General features: G+C 43.6%; 1 protein-coding gene across 2 annotated transcripts in view; it reads right to left on the reverse strand.

Annotated features, from left to right (window-relative positions):
* The window catches only part of E2F5 (E2F transcription factor 5), a 35875-nt gene extending 14197 nt beyond the window's left edge, over window positions 1-21678 (reverse strand). For both annotated transcript variants that reach the window (XM_061439466.1, XM_061439465.1), the window contains exon 1: window positions 21336-21678. In XM_061439466.1, coding sequence (XP_061295450.1) covers window positions 21336-21473 — 138 coding nt within the window. In that variant the 5' untranslated portion in view covers window positions 21474-21678. The remainder of the gene's footprint in view (window positions 1-21335) is intronic.
* Between the last annotated feature and the right edge of the window lie 919 nt (window positions 21679-22597).

The raw sequence follows: 22597 nt of genomic DNA on the forward strand, positions 1-22597 counted from the left end.
TTTAAAAGACTTTAAATACATGTGGTGGACAGTCAAAAGTTCCCAAGCTATACAGATGCACTGAATAGCAATTCAAGTACCACTGATGGTTTCACTGAGAGTATAAAAATGGTCTGAAAAAGCCAAAAGATCTTCATTTCCATGTATTTATTTATTTATTTATTTAAAAATGATGACCAGAAAAAAAATTGTAAACATATTCAAGACTTCGAGACCATGGCTACCACCTTCTAGAATGAGGCTGAAAAAATGAAACAGTTCTGGAAAGTGAAGTGTTATAAGAGACTGAAAAAAGAGAGATTACTGAAGGTGGGGGCAAAAAGGACAGAGTTCCTGGAGGAGGCTGCTTTTCTGCTTTCAAGGCATCTGTAGCTGTTAAATCAATAAGGAAATTAAACACCACAAAATAACTTACTTACTTTAAGGATACAAACCGCTCCCTCCAGAACCAGCACTAAGCATCCAAGTGTTTTCAATCAGTGACCTTTTCCTGAAGGAATCTCTCCTTAAAAGTCTGCGGTGCTTTCGCTACCCCAAACTAACTGCTACTGTATATATTTTCAAGTGCACAAGCTTTAACTTTGTTCTAATTCTTAAAATGTTTGAACAGACTCTGCATAAGCTTTTCAAAAGAAGCTTAATTGTACTGTCTTACGCCAAGTCACCACAGAGTTCTCAAAAGGAAAAAGAAGACAGTTGATAAAATATCTATTTAAGTAGAAAAAGCCTGCTAAGACTCAGTTCTAGAGACTGCTCGCCCGAGTCCCCAGCTGCATGCTTTGAAATTCTCATGTATGTTATGTTGTTATACCAGGAACCAAACTAGGCAGCATCTGCTATTCTACCACCCGGCTCTCCGTCTGCACATTTTTTATAACCCTGATGGTTAGTCATGTATGGATGTGACAGCTGGACTATAAAGTAAGATGAGCGCCAAAGAATTGATGCTTTTGAACTGTGGTGTTGGAGAAGACTCTTGAGAGTCCCTTGGACTGCAAGGAGATCCAACCAGTCCATCCTAAAGGAGATCAGTCCTGAGTGTTCATTGGAAGGACTGATGCTGAAGCTGAAACTCCAGTACCCTGGCCACCTGACGCGAAGAGCTGACTCATCTGAAAAGATCCTGATGCTGGGAAAGATTGAAGGCGGGAGGAGAGGGGAGGACAGAGGATGAGATGGTTGGATGGCATCACCAACTTGATGGACATGAGTTTGAGTAAGCTCCGGGAGTCGGTGATGGACAGGGAGGTCTGGCGTGCTGCAGTCCATGGGGCTGCAGAGTCGGACATGACTGAGTGACTGAACTAATGGTTAGAAGTTAGGAACCGTAGAAGTGGCAAAGAAGTCAGGGCCATGGGCTAGGCTGTGAGATAGCAGTTAAGATGTTGAGATTAAATGAGTATATCCAAAACACTGAGCAGAGTGCCTTGCACAAGTATTACATCGTGTTAGTCATTATGACTATTATTGATTCAGTTTCTCACTTATAGTAAGAAAACACCCACCTTTGAAAAATGTATTATGGAATGTAAGGACCATCTTTATTTATCTGCAACTTTAATACTTCAGAACACAGTCAAGCACAATGAAGTAGAAGAAAGGGCTTGTGGAAAAGCAAAAATAGATGCAAAAAACTATATTTTACTACTCAAAAAGAGTTCGCTCATTTGGATCCTATTTATTCCTTTTCTATGATTCCTAATGGTGGGGCTATTTAATGTCAGTGTGCGCAAGAAAACTGGAAGTACCATCTAGGACACTGGTGAGGAACCGCAACAACCATCAAAGGATGTGGCAGAGATTATAGGAAGGATAAAAACTCACAAAGCAGACGACACTGAGGCCACTGGACACAGCAATAATCCACCACACTTAGAAAAGCTTTGGGGTTATCACCTCAAAACCTAAGGTGATAATCCTTAGGTTATCACCTAAAGGATACAAAGAATAATGTTCATCATGACTAATCTGAGTTACACCAAAACCAAGTGCAGTCTTTTCAGCTTTAAACTGCAGACACGTAATGGATTTTGGAAATTTTTCAAACCAAAATGGTTTAAATGTTCTTCTGTAAGAAATGTTATTAATAGACATAAACCCTTAGCTAATCAGAAAACTCCTGCTATGGACAAAAATCTTATTATCTAAAGGATAAACAATGGTTTCAGAATACCTGGACTTGTCACATACAAGGATACAGTAGTCAGATTTTAAAATGAACCTAAAAATCTCAAAGGGATTACAGTGCATGTGCCCGATGGCTGAGTTACACCCCATTTCCATGTCAGTTTCCTTCGTAACTGTGACTGGCAGCCTATTCCGAAGACTGATTAACCCCCACCCCCAAATAACTGCGATCTGTCTCGCACACACACATGTATATGCATCAAAATATCAAAAATTTCCTTCACCAAAAACTTCTAAATGTCAAATCTACAGAAGAAATTAAAATGAAAAGATAAAGATTTGAGTATTTCAATAATTAAAACTCACATATAAGAAAGCATTAAAACCACAAATTAAAACAGACAAAAGACACATTTCACACCCCAAAATTCACAGCCTTAAAAAAGTTTTCAAACTTTTAAAGAGTCAACAAAAGAATAAAGAAATGCAAATTGAAACAATGAAAATACACCTCTATACAAAGACTTGTACCTGAATAAAAGCCCAAATTTGGGAGCAGCAGGTGAATGGGTAAGCAAAGTGAAGTACAGCCACAAAACGAAATACCAATCAGGGACAGAAAGAAATGAACTACTAATATAGGTAACAAAAGGCATGAGTCTCCAAAATGTCCTGCTGAGGGAAAGCAGCTCAAGCTGGAGTGCATTCTGTATGAGCACACTCCCATGAAGCTCTGAGTTTTAATCCATGGAAAAGAAAACAGAGCGATGGTCCTCAGCGGGGTGTGGAGGTCGGGGGGTGGCTGGGAGAAGGCAAAAGGGAGCTGTTTGGGGTGATGGACATGCTCTACACTTGGCTGTGGTGGTGGTTACAGGTACAAGCCTTTGTCAGACTCACTGTATCGTACACTTAGAATGGGAGCAAAGAGTCAGACACGACGGAGTGACTGAACTGAACAAATCACACCTTTATAAAGCTGACTAAAAAAAAAAAGAGATATTATTATTCATCACCTTTCAAATCTCCAGAATATGAAAACATCAGAATACCCAGTTATCTACTTGGAAACAGCACTTACAATGTGCCGGGCACTTTCAGTGTTTTAAACGTAGAACTCCCTTTAGCCATTTGTATAATAACAACCATTGTCACCAATTTTGTAAAAGCAGAAAGTAAACTCAGTAACTTGCCCAAGGCCACTTAACATGGTAAATAGAGTCAGGATGTAGGCTCCCTGGTGGCTCAGACGGTAAAGAATGTGCCTGCAGTGCAGGAGACCTGTGTTCGATCCCTGGGTCGGGAAGATTCCCTGGAGGAGGCATGGCAACCCACTGCAGTATTCTTGCCTGGAGAATCCCCATGGACAGAGGAGCCTGGTGGGCTGACCTTTTAGCCACTAGGCTGGTCCTGATGTGGTGAGGGTTCCTGGTCATGATTATATGCTTCTAGTAGACTATAAGTATCATTTTTTTTGTAAAGCAGTTTGGCAACAGCCATCAAAGTTTTTTGCATTTTTAATATCCTTTGATCTAGTCATTGTTTAGATTATCAGAAGCAGAAATCATTCAAAATGTCTAAATGCCAAAAATGTTTCCTGGACATCTGTTGCTAAATCCAACGGATACTACAAAGTCTTGTATCCTCCGAAGCACTTGACTCTGGTTCCCTCTTTCCTCAAACACTGTTCCCTGGCCTTGCTGCCACCAGTTCACAGGTTTATTTCCTACTCGGTCTCGGGCTGTTTCCAAGTCTCCTTTTTCTTTGCTGCTCCTGGGCTGTGTTTTGCAGAATTCCACTTAGTCCTCTGTCCACTCTAAACCTCATAAACCAATCATTTCCAAATCAAACTGGTAACCCTGGTCTCTTCTTGGGCTCCAGATTCATAAATCCCACAGGTTGCTAAATATTCACTCAAGGATGGCCTGCAGGCATCTCACACATATCTAGAACTGAACTTCCCTTTGCTTCAAATTCCTTTTCTCTTTTTGTAACATCTAAGTGAAAATGACCACCATCCACTCAGATGACCACGCCATTACTCGGCAATCCTTTGCCTAGACTCAGTATCCAAGTTCTGTCCCTTCTACAACTAAATATTTCTTCACTTCTTTATATTTCCACTGCCTCTACAGCTGACTCATTTGAAAAGACCCTGATGTTGGGAAAGACTGAAGGCAGGGGGAAAAGGGGATAACAGAGGATGAGATGGTTGGATGGCATCACCGACTCAATGGACATGAGTTTGGACAAATTCCAGGAATTGGTGATGGACAAGGAGGCCTGGCGTGCTGAGGTTCAGGGGGTCGCAAAGAGTCGGACATGACTGAGCAATTGACTTTAACTGAACTACCTTAGTTCAGGCCTATAATCATATCTAAATGACAATCACATTCTCTAAATTCAATAGTCATTTGATTTATAGCTTCTTAAATGTACCATCTCTTTCTCTAGCCTCTGGCACTTGCTACCCTGCTGGGAATGCCTTTTCATCTAAGTCAAATTTGATCACATCCATTCTATTTGTTAGAAGCTGATGACAATGCCAAAGAATGCTCAAACTACCGCACAATTGTACTCATCTCACACGCTAGTAAAGCAATGCTCAAAATTCTCCAAGCCAGGCTTCAGCAATATGTGAACCGTGAACTTCCAGATGTTCAAGCTGGTTTTAGAAAAGGCAGAGGAACCAGAGATCAAATTGCCAACATCCGCTGGATCATGGAAAAAGCAAGAGAGTTCCAGAAAAACATCTATTTCTGCTTTAGTGACTATGCCAAAGCCTTTGACTGTGTGGATCACAATAAACTGTGGAAAATTCTGAGAGATGGGAATACCAGACCACCTGATCTGTCTCTTGAGAAATCTGTATGCAGGTCAGGAAGCAACAGTTAGAACTGGACATGGAACAACAGACTGGTTCCAAATAGGAAAAGGAGTAACATCAAGGCTGTATACTGTCACCCTGTTTAACTTATATGCAGAGTTCATCATGAGAAATGCTGGGCTGGAAGAAACACAAGCTGGAATCAAGATTGCTGGGAGAAATATCAATAACCTCAGATATGCAGATGACACCACCCTTATGGCAGAAAGTGAAGAGGAACTCAAAAGCCTCTTGATGAAAGTGAGAGTGGAAAAGTTGGCTTAAAGCTCAACATTCAGAAAACAAAGATCATGGCATCCAGTCCCATCACTTCATGGGAAATAGATGGGGAAACAGTGGAAACAGTGTCAGACTTTCTTTTTTTGGGCTCCAAAATCACTGCAGATGGTGACTGCAGCCATGAAATTAAAAGACGCTTACTCCTTGGAAGGAAAGCTATGACCAACCTAGATACCATATTCAAAAGCAGAGACATTACTTTGCCAACAAAGGTTCCTCTAGTCAAGGCTATGGTTTTTCCTATGGTCATGTATGGATGTGAGAGTTGGACTGTGAAGAAGGCTGAGCGCCGAAGAATTGATGCCTTTGAACCATGGTGTTGGAGAAGACTCTTGAGAGTCCCTTGGACTGCAAGGAGATCCAACCACTCCATGCTGAAGGAGATCAGCCCTGGGATTTCTTTGGAAGGAATGATGCTGAAGCTGAAACTCCAGTACTTTGGCCAACTCATGGGAAGAGTTGACTCATTGGAAAAGACTCTGATGCTGGGAGGGATTGGGGGCAGGAGGAGAAGGGGACGACAGAGGATGAGATGGCTGGATGGCATCACTGACTCAATGGACGTGAGTCTGAGTGAACTCCGGGAGTTGGTGATGGACAGGGAGGCCTGGCGTGCTGCAATTCACGGGGTCACAGAGAGTCGGACACGACTGAGCGACTGAACTGAACTGAAATGATGACAGACTGGCTGAATCGGTCCATGTACTGTGTGTACACAGACCCTCACCTCACAGAGCACTTGGTCTGGAGGGGAACCACAGGCAAACAAATAAAGGAAGATCAATCCCGTTTGTGATAAAGGGTATTAAGAAAAAGAACAGGTAATTGAGAAAGAGAATAAATGGGAACCAACTTCAGCCACTTCAGATTAAGGGAGAAGAGTCAGAAAGTGCATCTGAGCCAGTCTCCTATTGCTCCTATCCCAAATTACCACTAATGTCAGACTTAATTTTTGGGGGCTCCAAAATCACTACAGATGGTGATTGCAGCCATGAAATTAAAAGACACTTACTCCTTGGAAGGAAAGTTATGACCAACCTAGATAGCATATTCAAAAGCAGAGACGTTACTTTGCCAACAAAGGTCCGTCTAGCCAAGGCTATGGTTCTTCCAGTGGTCATGTATGGATGTGAGAGTTGGGACTGTGAAGAAACCTGAACGCTGATGCTTTTGAACTGTGGTGTTGGAGAAGACTCTTGAGAGTTTTCCTTGGACTGCAAGGAGATTCAACCAGTCCATCCTAAAGGAGATCAGTCCTGGGTGTTCATTGGAAGGACTGATGCTGAGGCTGAAACTCCAATACTTTGGCCACTTCATGCGAAGAGTTGACTCATTGGAAAAGACCCTGACACTGGGACGGATTGGGGGCAGGAGGAGAAGGGGACAAAGGATGAGATGGCTGGATGGTATCACCGACTTGATGGATATGAGTGTGGGTAAAGTCCAAGAGTTGGTGATGGACAAGGAGGCCTGGCGTGCCACGATTCAAGGGGTCGCAAAGAGTCGGACACGACTGAACTGAACTAAACCCAACACAGATGTATTATCGTACAGTTCTATAAACAGAAGTCCAAACATGACCCCCTGAGTTCGAGTCACGGCGAGGCTGTGCTTCTTCGGGGTGCTCTAGCACAGACCCTGCCTCGGCTTCCAGTCTGCGGCACTCCTTGGCCAGTGGCTTCTCTCCTCCAGGGCTTCCCTGGGGACTCAGATGGTAAAGAGTCTGCCTGCAGTGCAGGAGAATCGGGTTCAATCCCTGGGTCTGGAAGATCCCCTGGAAAAAGAAACGGCAACCCACTCCATATTCTTGCCTGGAGAATCCCATGGACAGAGGAACCTGGTGGCTATAGTCCACGGGGTCCAACAGTCAGACACAACTGAAGCGGGTAAGTACATAACACAGTCACAGGTCCCAGGCATTAGGCCATGGGTATCTTTCAGGAGTCATATTCTATCTATCACAGCATCTAAGAAAACATTTACACTGAGACCACAGGGTTTAGAGAACTGGCCAAGGTGGGGCGGGGTGGGGGTGGGGTGTGGTGTGTATTTGTGTATGTGTGTCAAAATGCGCTCCAGGCAAAAGGGAAGTGGGGGGCAGTGTGTGTGTGTAAACATTTGCTCCAGGCAGAAGGGAAGGTCTGCTCCGGCATCCCTAAGGCAGAAGTAGAGGTGGAGGCCCCAGAAGGACTACGGCTGGAGGGCTGGGTGCTGGAAGAGGAGGGGGAAGGACACACGGAGGGTCCTGGGTCCTTGAGGCGCTGGGTGCTGCTCTAAGAAGAGAACCATCTGTTAGATGCTTATGTTGACTATAATAACATTCTTTCACGTCTGTGATTTCAGGCCAGTGATGGTAGACAGAAGTGAAGAAGTGAAGTCACTCAGTCGTGTCTGACTCTTTGCGACCCCATGGACTGTAGCCTGCCAGGCTCCTCCATCCATGGGATTTTCCAGGCAAGAATACTGGAGTGTGTTGCCATTTCCTTCTCCAGTGGATCTTCCCAACCCAGGGATCGAACCCAGGTCTCCCGCATTGTAGGCAGATGCTTTTACTGTCTAAGCCACCAGGGAAGTCCCTAAGGAGAACCACCTGACCTTAAATGCTCACACTTCATATGTGACAACAGCACCGGAGTCTCTGAGGCCCGTGGAGCCGGCTCGCCCCTCACTGCCCCCTGGAGCTCTGGGGCTCTCCCGTCTGTGGGTCCCGGGCTGAGCAGGGAGGCCACACCCCTCTGAGCCCTGAGAAGGGTCCCGTCTCCCTCCCTCTGCCCCACAGCTGTAAGCTCCAAGCTACTGAGGAAAGGGCCAGGGTACACACTGGTTAACTCATACTTAATGAAATGGAAAAAAGCTAGAATCAACTTATATACCTATCTATAAGAATGGTGAGTTCTTGATGATAACTCTAAATTGAGGCTCTCAAAATTTATGTTTACAATTTGAGAAAATAAAAGTTACCACCTCAGCTATAAAAAGGTGTGACAAATTGGGGAAAACATTGAAAATTGAAAATAGTGGCTCTTGGGGTAGTGGTGTACTGGGTAGTTTTTATTCCAGACTATATTCATTTTCCCCAAGTTTTCTACTATTTGAATGCTATTTCAACAGATATACTTTAACTTTAAAAAGGTAAACCTCCCTTGTACAAACATATTAAGTTTAAGACAGAAAGGGAGATCCATGAACTAATAATTATGGAAATTCAGTCTTAAATGGCAAAATCTAAAAGAAATGTATTTATAAGACATATTTATCATAATAATAATGTAGAACACACGTCCAGACAAATGCACGTGTGATCCATGTTGCTATGCACTATTTAAACAGTGACTTTTACGATTCACCTTTGAATTATGATCTCCATCAGTTTATGCCATTGAGTGCACCTGATATTAAGGCAGACTTTCTCTGGAAATCAGTACTTTCACTCCTGATTTCTCTTTGCCTGGTATACCACAATTAAAAACTTTTGATTCCTTTCCTTTGTTGGTGCTTTTCTTGTAGACAACAGATGCCTGAATTTTTAACTACCTTACTAAGGAGAAAGCAACTGGATACATTCACATCCTGGAGAAACTAGTAGGTTTCAATTATTACTCATTTGATGTTTTCTGTGTATTATGCTTTCATGTATTTTATCTTTTGATCCGTTTAACAGATTTGTTAGGCTTTCTCTGTTATTTTTTTCCCTGTGAGCTAGTAATTCAAAGTGTGTTTCTAGCCTGTTAAGTTACCTTTTGAAGAAGGAAATGGCAACCCACTCCAGTATTCTTGGCCTGGAAAAATCCTATGGACAGAGAAGCCTGGCAGGCTACAGTCTATGGGGCCACAAAAGAGTTGGACACAACTGAGCAACTGAACAACAGTAATTCTACCTTTAAAAATTTAACAAGATATTTCTAAAAAGAAAATGATGCATAAAATTAGCAAAAGCTCTATACTTGGGCACTCTGCTAATGAAATCTCTGTTAACTGTGGGTCTCAACTAAATCCTCCTTACTCTTCCCTAAATGAGAATATACCTATCATGTCTCCAGTTGTGCCTACATAGTTTCCAGTCAAGGAGAGAATCTTCCCCAGTGATGGAGGGCCTTGCATCATGTGAGCATCATTTCGCTCACTGCTCAGTCCCCTGGAACACAAATGATGATCAGCTACAGTAATGCCAATCTTGTTCTTTTTAACAATATGAAACTTTAAATCTTGTAATTTTCCTATTCCCCTGTAAGTAAAATAGAAAGAAATTTTACTGTAAAAGTACATTTTTAATTTATTCCATTATAGAAATAACTTTCAAATTAGTAATGTAAGATTTAAATGCCATGTGTGTGTGCCTGATCAGCCGCTTCAGTTGACTTTGTGACCCCATGGACTGTAACCCACCAGGCTCCTCTGTCCATAGGATTCTCCAGGCAAGAATACTGGAGTGGGATGCCCTCCCTCTCCAGGGGATCGATGCTATGCCCTCCTCCAGGGCATAGCAAACCAACCCAGGGATCAAACCTGGCTACAATATGCTGCTACTCAGACATAAGCAACTATTCCAGAGCATATAAAAGAGGAATTTCTTCCATCTGTAGCCTCCAACATTTCCGCAAGGGTAGCTCTCATCAGTCTTGCTGCTGTTGCTGCTAAGTCGCTTCAGTCGTGTCCGACTCTGTGCAACCCCATAGACAGCAGCCCACTAGGCTCCTCTGTACCTGGGATTCTCCAGGCAAGAACACTGGAGTGGGTTGCCATTTCCGTCTCCAATGCATGAAAGTGAAAAGTGAAAGTGAAGTCACTCAGTCGTGTCCGACTCTTAGCAACCCCACGGACTGGAGCCTACCAGGCTCCTCCGTCCATGCGATTTTCCAGGCAAGAGTACTAGAGTGGGGTGCCATTGCCTTCTTCGCTCATCATCAGTCTTAGTGAGCTCCTAAATGGTCAATTCTGTTCCAACATTTAACTCCTTCTACTACCAGAACAGTGCTTTTTGATTCATGAATAAGGCAGAAAAGAGGCGGCATGAGAGTTCATTCCATGGTTCTCAGATGTCAGTATATATCAAAACCACCTGGGAGTATCTATTTAAAAATACCAATTCCTAGGCTCCTTCCCTAGCCCTACAGAACCGATTTCCCAGGTCCGATGTTAGAATCTCTTCTTTTTTCTTTAAAGATCCAGGAGATGCGGATGCATTTGACCTTTGGTCTACACACTGAGAAAGTTGGTATAATCCCTTTCAAGGCCTCCAGCTTTCTTGAAGCGTTGGGGTGTAGAGCCTATAGTTCTGCACAAAAATAAATCTGCCAAAGCTCTGTCTAGTCAAAGCTATGGTTTTTCCAGTAGTCATGTATGGATGTGAGAGTTGGTCTGTAAAGAAAGCTGAGTGCCAAAGAACTGATGCTTTTGAACTGTGGTGTTGGAGAAGACTCTTGAGAGTCCCTTGGACTGCAAGGAGATCCAACCAGTCCATTCTAAAGGACTCCTGAATGTTCACTGGAAGGACTGATGTTGAAGCTGAAACTTCAATACTTTGGCCACCTGATATGAAGACTGACTCACTGGAAAAGACCCTGATGCTGGGAGGGATTGGGGGCAGGAGCAGAAGGAGACGACACAGGATGAGATGGCTGGATGGCATCACTGACTCGATGGACATGAGTTTGGGTGAACTCTGGGAGTTGGTGATGGACAGGGAGGCCTGGCGTGCTGCAATTCATGGGGTCGCAAAGAGTCGCACAGGACTGAGCGACTAAACTGAACTGAACTGAACCATGTGTATTAGTGCTGTAGAGCTTTAGTCTCCTAAGGACTCCCTTCTCCCATTTGGTCATGCATCTTGTATTCAACAGATGCTTAATAATTAGACCCTCAAATAGACGTATCCAGAGAAGTTTTACATATGCATTTTAATATTTTTTTTAGAGTAGTTTGAGGTTCACGGCAAAACGTAAAAAATACAGAGGTCTCCCCTATACGCCCTACCCACACACATGCAGAGCTGCCCCCACGATCCACATCCTCACCAGAATGGTACGTCCCAACTGGTGAACCTACATTGATCCACCACAGGGACCCAAAGTCCACAGCTCACATTAGGGTCCCTGTTGGTGTGGTGCCTTCTCTGGGTACAGGACACCAGAGTTTCACTGCCCCAAAAGTCCTCTGTGTTCCACCTGTTCATCTCACTCCCTGAACCCCGGGTCTTTTCCTGTCTCCATAGTTTTGTCTTTTCCAGACCCTTACATGGTAGGAGTTTTATAGGGCAGCCTTTTCAGATTGGCTTCTCTCACTTCGTAATACGCGCTTAGAATTCCTCCATGTCTTTTCATGGTCACAACTCACTGTTTTCTAGCACTGAATACTATTCTGTTGTCTGGATGTACCACAGTTTATTCATTAGTTTGCATACACAAAGACATCTTGAATGCTTCCGAGTTTTAGCAATTATGAATGAAGCTGTTATAAACATCCATGTGCAGATTTCTTTGTGAACAGAAGTTTTCCACTCCTTTGCGTAAATACCAAGTAGTGGATTGCATGGTAAAAGTATGTTCAGTTTGGTAAGAAACTTCTGTAACATTCTGCATTTCCTCTGACAGGAAATGAAAGTTCCTGTTGCTCCATGTTCTTGCCAGCATTTGGTGGTGTTAGTGTTTAGGATTTCTGCCATTCCATTAGGTATACAGTGGTACTGCATTATTGTATTATCGTTTTACTTTTTTTTAACTGCAGTAAAATATAACACAAGAGAAGACTCTACACATGGACATCACCAGATGGTCAACACTGAAATCAGATTGATTATATTCTTTCCAGACGAAGATGGAGCTCTATACAGTCAGCAAAAACAAGACTGGGAGCTGACTGTGGCTCAGATCATGAACTCCTTATTGCCAAATTCAGACTTAAATTGAAGAAAGTAGGGAAAACCACTAGACCATTCAGGTATGACCTAAATCAAATCCCTTATGATTATACAGTGGAAGTGAGAAATAGATTTGAGGGCCTAGATCTGATAGATGGAGTGCCTGATTAACTATGGAATGAGGTTCGTGACATTGTACAGGAGACAGGGATCAAGACCATCCCCATAGAAAAGAAATGCAAAAAAGCAAAATGGCTGTCTGGGGAGGCCTTACAAATAGCTGTGAAAAGAAGAGAAGTGAAAAGCAAAGGAGACAAGGAAAGATACAAGCATTTGAATGTAGAGTTCCAAAGAATAGCAAGGAGAGATAAGAAAGCCTTCCGCAGCGATCAATGCAAAGAAATAGAGCAAAACAACAGAATGAAAAACACTAGAAATCTCTTCAAGAAAATTAGAGATATCAAGGGAACATTTCATGCAAAGATGGGCTCGATAAAGGACAGAAATGATATGGACCTAACAGAAGCAGAAGATATTAAGAAGAGGTGGAAAGAATACACAGAACAACTGTACAAAAAAGATCTTCATGACCCAGATAATCATGATGGTGTGATCACTCACCTAGAGCCAGACATCCTGGAATGTGAAGTCAAGTGGGCCTTAGAAAGCATCACTATGAACAAAGCTAGTGGAGGTGATGGAATTCCAGCTGAGCTATTTCAAATCCTGAAAGATGATGCTGTGAAAGTGCTGCACTCAGTATGCCAGCAAATTTGGAAAACTCAGCAGTGGCCACAGGACTGGAAAAAGTCAGTTTTGATTCCAATCCCAAAGAAAGGCAATGCCAAAGAATGCTCAAACTTGCCCGCACAATCGTACTCATCTCACATGCTAGTAAAGTAATGCTCACAATTCTCCAAGCCAGGCTTCAGCAATATGTGAACCGTGAACTTCCAGATGTTCAAGCTGGTTTTAGAAAAGGCAGAGGAACCACAGATCAAATTGCCAACATCCGCTGGATCATGGAAAAAGCAAGGGAGTTCCAGAAAAACATCTATTTCTGCTTTATTGACTATGCCAAAGCCTTTGACTGTGTGGATCACAATAAACTGTGGAAAATTCTGAAAGAGATGGGAATACCAGACAACCTGACCTGCCTCTTGAGAAACCTATATGCAGGTCAAGAAGCAACAGTTAGAACCAGACATGGAACAACAGACTGTTTCCAAATAGAAAAAGGAGTACGTCAAGGCTGTATATTGTCACCCTGCTTATTTAACTTATATGCAGAGTACATCATGAGAAATGCTAGGCTGGAAGAAGCACAAGCTGGATCAAGATTGCTGGGAGAAATAGGAATAACCTCTGAAATGCAGATGACACCACCCTTATGGCAGAAAGTGAAGAATTAAAGAGCCTCTTGATGAAAGTGAAAGAGGAGAGTGAAAAAGTTGGCTTCAGGCTCAACATTCAGAAAACTAAGATTATGGCATCTGGTCCCATTACTTCATGGGAAAAGATGGGGAAACAGTGTCAGACTTTTTTTTGGGGCTCCAAAATCATTGCAGATGGTGACTGCAGCCATGAAAATAAAAGATGCTTGCTCCTTGGAAGGACAGTTATGATCAACCTAGACAGCATATTCAAAAGTAGAGACGTTACTTGGCCAACAAAGGTCCATCTAGTTAAGGCTATGGTTTTTCCAGTGGTCATGTATGGATGTGAGAGTTGGACTGTGAAGAAAGCTGAGTGCCAAAGAACTGATGCTTTTGAACTGTGGTGTTGGAGAAGACTCTTGAGAGTGCCTTGGACTGCACGGAGGTCCAACCAGTCCATCCTAAAGGACATCAGTCCTGGGTATTCATTGGAAGGACTGATGCTAAAGCTGAAACTCCAGTACTTTGGCCACCTCATGCGAAGAGTTGACTCATTGGAAAAGACTCTGATGCTGGGAGGGATTCAGGGCAGGAAGAGAAGGGGACGACAGAGGATGAAATGGCTGGATGGCATCACCAACTTGACGGACATGAGTTTGAGTAAACTCCGGGAGTTGGTGATGGACAGGGAGGCCTGGCGTGCTGCGATTCATGGGGTCACAGAGTTGGATATGACTGAGCAAATGAACTGAACTGAACTGAAAATTAGCATCTTAACCCTTTTTCAAGTGTACAGTTTAGTAGTTTTAAGTACCTTCACACTGCTGTGCAACCAGTTCTCCAGAGTTCTTCTTCTCACGTTACACAACTGAAACTCTACACCCACAGTACTAGTTTGCTAGGGCTGCATAATAAAAATACCACAGAATTCTGTCACAGTCCCGGAGGCTTGAAGTCCAAGATCAAGGTGTGGGCAGGCCTGATTTCTTCTGACGTCTCTCTCCTTGGCTTGCAGATGTTGTACCTCGCCGTGTCCTCACCCATGCTTCCCTGTGTCCGGGCATCCCTGGTGCCCATGGGTCCAGACTGCTTCTCACAGGGACACCAGATTGGCTTCACTCACTCTAATGGCCTCATTTTAACGGAATCATCTCTTTGAAGGCCCTGTCTCCAAATACAATCACATTCTAATGTACCTGGGGTGAAGACTTTTACATAGAGATTTTGAGGGAGCACAACTGAGCCCTAAAACACCCACGAAGCAACAACTTCCCATTCTCCCCTCCCCTAGCAACAACAACTCTTTCTGTCTCTATGAACTTGACTACTCCGATCACTTCATATAAATGGAATCATACAGCATTTGTCTTTTTGTGACTATCTAAGGTATTAAAAGAAAGTTATGACCAATCTAGATAGCATATTTTTTAAAAAGCAGAGACATTACTTTGCCAACAAAGGTCCGTCTAGTCAAGGTTTTTCCAGTGGTCATGTATGGATGTGAGAGTTGAACGGTGAAGAAAGCTGAGTGCCGAAGAATTGATGCTTTTGAACTGTGGTGTTGGAGAATACTCTTGCTAGGCCACTGGACTACAAGGAGATCCAACCAGTCCATCCTAAAGGAGATCAGTCCTGTGTGTTCTGTGGAAGGACTGATGCTGAAGCTTAAACTTCAGTATTTTGGCCACCTCATGCGAAGAGTTGACCCATTGGAAAAGACTCTGATGCTGGGAGGGACTGGGGGCTGGAGGAGAAGAGGATGACAAAGGATGAAATGGCTGGATGGCATCACTGCCTCAATGGACATGAGTTTGCGTGAACTCCCGAAGTTGGTGATGGACAGGGAGGCCTGGCATGCTGTGATTCATGGGGTCACAAAGAGTCAGACACGACTGAGCAACTGAACTGAACTGAAGGTATTAAAGGTTCATCTATGCGTGTGTCGGAAATTCCTTCCTTTTTAAGGTCGCATAACCTTCTATTATACATATATAATACCACATTTTGCTTATCTAATTCATTTGTGGATGGGTTGTGTCCACGTTTCCCCTATTGTGAATTATGCTGTATGAACATAGTATACAGGTATATGTTCAAGACACTGTTTTCAATTATTTTAGGTATACACTCACAAGTGAAATTGTCCTGTGAAGATTTAAGCACATACTAAAGTTCTGGCTGTTCCACCTAAATCTCTCTCCCTAGGATAATCCTTGCTTTATTCTGTAACATCACATCTTTGCTCGATGTCACAAACTAAGGCCTTAGATTAAATTATGTATTTCTTGCAGGATGTGTATTAATCAGCTAATCATAAATGGGTGTGAGTCAAGGACCTGTGAGATAAGAAATACCATAAATATTTTATCATATGAATCCAGGTATCATTCAGGCAATTGATAACTTGAACAATTATAATAAAAAAGATAAGCAATCGAGCATACTTTAAAAAGTTGAATATAGCATCAAAATAGCAAATATGAAAACCTAGTTATAATAGGAATTTTTACAACAACATATAACTAACAACAGTCATAACTACTCTAACTTACTTAAATTCTTAGTTCTAGAAAAACAGGACTAGTTTAATTTATGAAGTATCATGGAATATGCCATCAATATTTTCATTTTCAATGCAGGAGATTAATACTTTCTCTTCTATCATGAGTAGAAGTATAGTAAAATAATGCTCAAAATTCTCCAGTCAGGCTTCAGCAATATGTGAACCGTGAACTTCCTGATGTTCAAGCTGGTTTTAGAAAAGGCAGAGGAACCAGGGATCAAATTGCCAACATCCGCTGGATCATGGGAAAAGCACGAGAGTTCCAGAAAAACATCTATTTCTGCTTTATTGACTGTGCCAAAGCCTTTGACTGTGTGGATCACAATAAACTGTGGAAAATTCTGAGAGATGGGAATACCAGACCACCTGATCTGTCTCTTGAGAAATCTGTATGCAGGTCAGGAAGCAACAGTTAGAACTGGACATGGAACAACAGACTGGTTCCAAATAGCAAAAGGAGTAACATCAAGGCTGTATATTGTCACCCTGCTTATTTAACTTATATGCAGAGTACATCATGAGAAACGCTGGACTGGAAGAAACACAAGCTGGAATCAAGATTGCTGGGAGAAATATCAATAACCTCAGATATGCAGATGACACCACCCTTATGGCAGAAAGTGAAGAGGAACTCAAAAGCCTCTTGATCAAAGTGAAAGTGGAGAGTGGAAAAGTTGGCTTAAAGCTCAACATTCAGAAAACGAAGATCATGGCATCCAGTCCCATCACTTCATGGGAAATAGATGAGGAAACAGTGGAAACAGTGTCAGACTTTCTTTTTTTGGGGCTCCAAAATCACTGCAGATGGTGACTGCAGCCATGAAATTAAAAGACGCTTACTCCTTGGAAGGAAAGCTATGACCAACCTAGATACCATATTCAAAAGCAGAGACATTACTTTGCCAACAAAGGTTCCTCTAGTCAAGGCTATGGTTTTTCCTGTGGTCATGTATGGATGTGAGAGTTGGACTGTGAAGAAGGCTGAGCGCCAAAGAATTGATGCCTTTGAACCATGGTGTTGGAGAAGACTCTTGAGAGTCCCTTGGACTGCAAGGAGATCCAACCAGTCCATTCTGAAGGAGATCAGCCCTGGGATTTCTTTGGAAGGAATGATGCTAAAGCTGAAACTCCAGTACTTTGGCCACCTCATGTGAAGAGTTGACTCATCGGAAAAGACTCTGATGCTGGGAGGGATTGGGGGCAGGAGGAGAAGGGGACGACAGAGGATGAGATGGCTGGATGGCATCACTGACTCAATGGAGGTGAGTCTGAGTGAACTCTGGGAGTTGGTGATGGAGAAGGAGGCCTGGCGTGCTGTGATTCATGGGGCTGCAAAGAGTTGGTCAGGACTGACCAACTGATCTGATCTTTGTTTCAAGAAAGATTCCATGCCCTTACAGAGATGAAAAACTTAAATAAGAAATTAACTTTTTTAAGAGTGCTGAAAGGCAGTATAGCCCAGAAAATAAGAAAAAATTGTCTAGTTTCAAGTCACAGCTGTCACTTTCTACTGTGTGACATTAGGCAAGTTACTTAACATACCAGTTTTCTCATCTGTGAATTGGGGATGATTAGCCCAAATTTCTCAGAGAAGGCAATGGCAACCTACTCCAGTACTCTTGCGTAGAAAATCCCTTGGACGGAGGAGCCTGGCAGGCTGCAGTCCATGGGGTCGCTAGGAGTCGGACACGACTGAGCGACTTCACTTTCACTTTTCAGTTTCATGCACTGGAGAAGGAAATGGCAACGCACTCCAGTGTTCTTGCCTGGAGAATCCCAGGGACAGCGGAGCCTGGTGGGCTGCCATCTATGGGGCTGCACAGAGTCGGACACGACTGAAGCGACTTAGCAGCAGCAGCAGCCAAATTTCTAAAGTTAGGAACATAACATTAGTTAGCATATGTAAAATGCCTGGCATGTACTAAGCTTCCAATAAATGCCAACTACTAACAGCATAAATTGACAAACCACATAAATGGAGAGGACCATGACATAACTTGTCATCTCACTGGAATAAACAGTAACTACCCCACTCCCACTGTTGTAAATGAGGCTATATGGTGGGGGTGTAGGAGGAACATATTGAATAAAAACATCTTAAACTACTTCAAAAGTGTTTCCATTCCTTCCTTATGGTTAAATTATACTAGAATAGCTTTATTAGAATGTGTTTGCTTTGTTAAGCTATGTCCTCAATTAGTTAAATTACTAAGAAGAAAGTTATCTCTAAGATACAGCATTATGTTATTCTTCAGTAGTATATGTCCTAAGTTAGGGAAAAAATAGCATCTACGTGGTGTTGATATTTTATGGATATCTAAGGCTATGGTTTTTCCTGTGGTCCTGTATGGATGTGAGAGTTGGACTGTGAAGAAAGCTGAGTGCTGAAGAATTGATGCCTTTGAACTGTGGTGTTGGAGAAGACTCTTAAGAGTCCCTTGGACTGCTAGGAGATCCAACCAGTCCATTCTGAAGGAGATCAGCCCTAGGATTTCTTTGGAAGGAATGATGCTGAAGCTGAAACTCCAGTACTTTGGCCACCTCATGCGAAGAGTTGACTCATTGGAAAAGACTCTGATGCTGGGAGGGATTGGGGGCAGGAGGAGAAGGGGACGACAGAGGATGAGATGGCTGGATGGCATCACTGACTCGATGGACGTGAGTCTGAGTGAACTCCGGGAGTTGGTGATGGACAGGGAGGCCTGGCGTGCTGCGATTCATGGGGTCGCAAAGAGTCAGACACGACTGAGTGACTGAACTGAACTGAACTGAACTGAAGATACTTGGATGTGATGGTTAAATACACATCCAAGTAAAAATAATATTTTTTATATTCATGATATTCACAGAAATCTTTCATTAATTGCTCTTAAAAAATATCAAGTGTATAAGGTTGAAATAAACCACCCCCAATTAAGAATGTAAGAAATACACTACTCCCAAGTAAGAACATAAGAGAAAATGATTTTATAATTAATTTCAAATTAGAGAAACTTATCAGAGTTAATCCATCTTCAACATGTATCATCAAAAGTCATTATGATCTTTTACAATGGTGCACAGTAAGAAACATCATTGGAAAGATTTCAGTATAAGATTTTTATAATAAAAGATTTTACACATATATGAGCAAATGCAAATAAATGAAATTTACATTCATATATATGTAAAAAAAGAATACTGTTTTTTCAAAGTGCTCTCTACAAGTAAAAAGTCATTAATATAATGAGACCTACTGTTACTGCAGAAACCTTTGAACTTTTAGGAAAGTTTCAGGATGAATGAAACAAAGTTGTTATGAAATATTAAAACTCCACTTCCCGCTCACTGCCTTTTTCACTTCTGGACAGCAAAATCTGACCACAGAGGAAACAGGAAGAACACAAAAGAACCGAGGGAAAAGCAAGGGCAAACTTCCATCCTATTCCAGGCAAGTTGTAGAAGCCCTCACAGTCAGCCCTTAGAGCTCAGTTTCATCTGGAAAACCCCAAATTTTCCTGATTCTGTACTGAAGTCACAGGATACAACTGAATTTCTAGATTCTGAATAGCAGTTTGCAAGCTGTGTTGTGTAACATCCCTGGCTTTCACCGATGACCTCATAACTTACCGTGACATTCTTTACACAGAATCCAATTTAGTTCATAACTATTATATATGCTGTAAACCACTTTTAGGGAGGGAGAGAGGTATGGAGGAAAGAGCTGGGGGCAGGGGACAGGGAAAAAAAGGACTAGAATTTCCAAAAGGTGTAGGAAAATTCTAGGAATAACATTTCCAGAAAAAAAGACTAGAAATCACTTTCAAAAATGCAAAATTTGTGCATCATGCCTTCTTTGTATAAAAGTAGAACAATTCAGATAACTCAACAATCACTTACTGAACACCTATTATATCCAAGAGATGGAGAGGACATTCCAAGACACACCTCACCTCCTGGGGTAACCTGAGAGGAGGGCTCCTAGCAGGGGCCATCAAGTTGGCCTCTTTTTTTGAGTTTCAGGTAAGGGAAAACTAGAAGACCCTCTCTGCTCAGACGCTGCAGCCTACTTTCAGCACAGCCTTGATAACTGCAGCCTTCAAGGGAGGTAGGGTTGTCCCAGCACTCCCTTAGGGGCTAGGACCAATCCCCCGTGTCAGACCAGATTCAGGGGTAATGCCTAGGAAAGGCCTGCAATGCTTACTGACTCATTAAATTTTCATTTGTTCTTAAAGCTTTAGTTCTTAAACTGGGTGTGCTGGCTGAATTTTAATACAAGTGATCACATTCTCTTGCTCCTCGGCGCTGTGGAATCCTTCCAAATCCGGCCTGGAACGGTTAAGTCACTTTGTTTAACAGAACAGCTTTTGATGCATGTTGTTGTTTGAAAATTCTGAAACTGTAGTAACAGACCAAGCACAAGGTCTCAGGAAACCGGAGAGTTTACGCGGCACTTCCATCTCTTTTGGTGGAAGTTATAAAACGTCCCCTCGTCGTGTGATGGCAAGTCTCACTTTTATACATGTGTATCAGATACCAAATTAAGTCGCAAATCAAACGTGCCTTAGTCATCAGGGTTATGAAAAGAAGTGTAAGAGCGAGAGGTGTTTTAATTTACTATTATTAAGAGGAGGACTGAAGAGTTCAAACTTCGTTTTTGTTTCATCCAGAAGAGGTGGCAAACTCGGGTTTTGTTTGCTTGCTTCAGATACCAAATTAATTCACAAATCAAACATCCCTCTTAGTCATCAGGATTGTGAAAAGTGTAAAAGAGGAGTTTTTATTTACTATTATTATTTTAAGAGGACTGAAGAGTTGACTTTTTTGTTTCATCCAGAAGAGGTGGCAAACACCGGTTTTGCTTGCTTGCTTCAGATCCCAAATTAACTCACAAATCAAACATCCCTCTTCGTCACCAGGATTGTGACAAGAAGTGTAAGAGGGAGAGGTGCTTTTATTTACTGTTCTTATTTTAAGAGGAGGACTGAAGAGTTCACGTTTTGTTTGTTTCATCCAGAAGAGGTGGCAAACTCGGGTTTTGCCTGCTTGCGTTTTCAACAACCGACGGACGCCCTCACAGGAATGGCCTACAATAGCCGCCAGTCCGCACCAGCGGAGACCCCCAGGGCGCCCGGCCCAGGCCCCGCGCGCTGAGGTGAACGCCACGCGGGCGCCGCGGCTCTTTGTCGGCGGCGCGGCCCCTGCTCACGCCCCGCGCCCCTCACCCCGCGGCCCGCCCTTCCTCCTCCTGAGACCGCGGCCCGCGCTCACCGCCTTGAGGTCCAGAACGCCGTCCTTGGCCTCCTGCAGCAGCGACACGAACTTGGCGGTGAGCAGCCCCAGGCTCTTCTCGTGCCGGCTACTGCCGGCCCCGGGCGGCGCGCAGCTCGCGGGCTCGGCCGCCGCCATCGCGTCCCCGCGCTCCGCCACCTGCCGGGCCGGACCCCGGGCGGCCGCGGCCGTCGCCGCCCGCCAAGGGCGGGACGAGGGGTCGCCGGCTCCCGGCAGCTACAGGTGCGCGGCGCCCACCCACCTGAGGCCTCCGCCCCTCCCCTCCCCTCCCCAAGCCCGGGGCCGTGATGAGGGGGCCGCGACCGGGGGCGGGGTGCGAGCGCGAGCCGGCGCGCCGGGGGCGGGGCCCGCCTTTAAATGGCCGGAAGTGACGCACGGCCCGCTGCGCTTCGCTGAAGGCGGGGCGAGACGATGGGGGGCGGGGCGATAGGGGACGAGGCGGGAGGCTGGGCGGGGCGAGAAGGGTGGGCGGGGCAAGAAGGGGCGGGGCGGGAGGTGGATTCTGCGACTGGGCAAAGGGGCTTCAGTTCAGTACAGTTCAGTTCAGTGGCTCAGTCGTGTCCGACTCTTTGCGACCCCATGGACTGCAGCACGCCAGGCCTCCTTGTCCATCACAAACTCCCGCAGTTTACTCAAACTCATGTCCGTTGAGTCGGTGATGCCATCCAACCATCTCATCCTCTGTCGTCCCCTTCTCCTCCTGCCCTCAATCTTTCCCAGCATCAGGGTCTTATTTGCATCAAGTGGCCAAAGTACTGGAGTTTCAGCTTCAGCATCAGTCCTTCCAATGAACACCCAGGACCGATCTCATTTAGGATGGACTGGTTGGATCTCCTTGCAGTCCACAGGACTCTCAAGAGTCTTCTCCAGCACCACAGTTCAAAAGCATCAATTCTTCCACGCTCAGCTTTCTTTATAGTCCAACTTTCTGTTTAGCATCAGTGATTTCCAATACCCTGTCTTCCAGGTTGCTGATCCATTCCTCTGTATTATTTAGTCTACTGTTGATTTCTTCTAGTGTATTTTTCATTTCAGTTATTATATTCATCTTTGGTTGTTATCTGTATTTTCTAACTCTGCTGTTAAATACTTCTAGTTCTGCACTAAAGAATTCCATTCTTTACCAAGTTCTTTGATTATCTTTAAAACTTATTCATCCTGAATTCTTTCCAGGTAGATTGCCTATCTCCACTTCTTTTTCTGGAGTTTTATCTTGTTCCTTCATTTGGAACATGTTCCTC

This window comes from Bos javanicus, chromosome 14 (assembly GCF_032452875.1).
Source record: "Bos javanicus breed banteng chromosome 14, ARS-OSU_banteng_1.0, whole genome shotgun sequence".
In the NCBI taxonomy this organism is placed as follows: domain Eukaryota; kingdom Metazoa; phylum Chordata; class Mammalia; order Artiodactyla; family Bovidae; genus Bos; species Bos javanicus.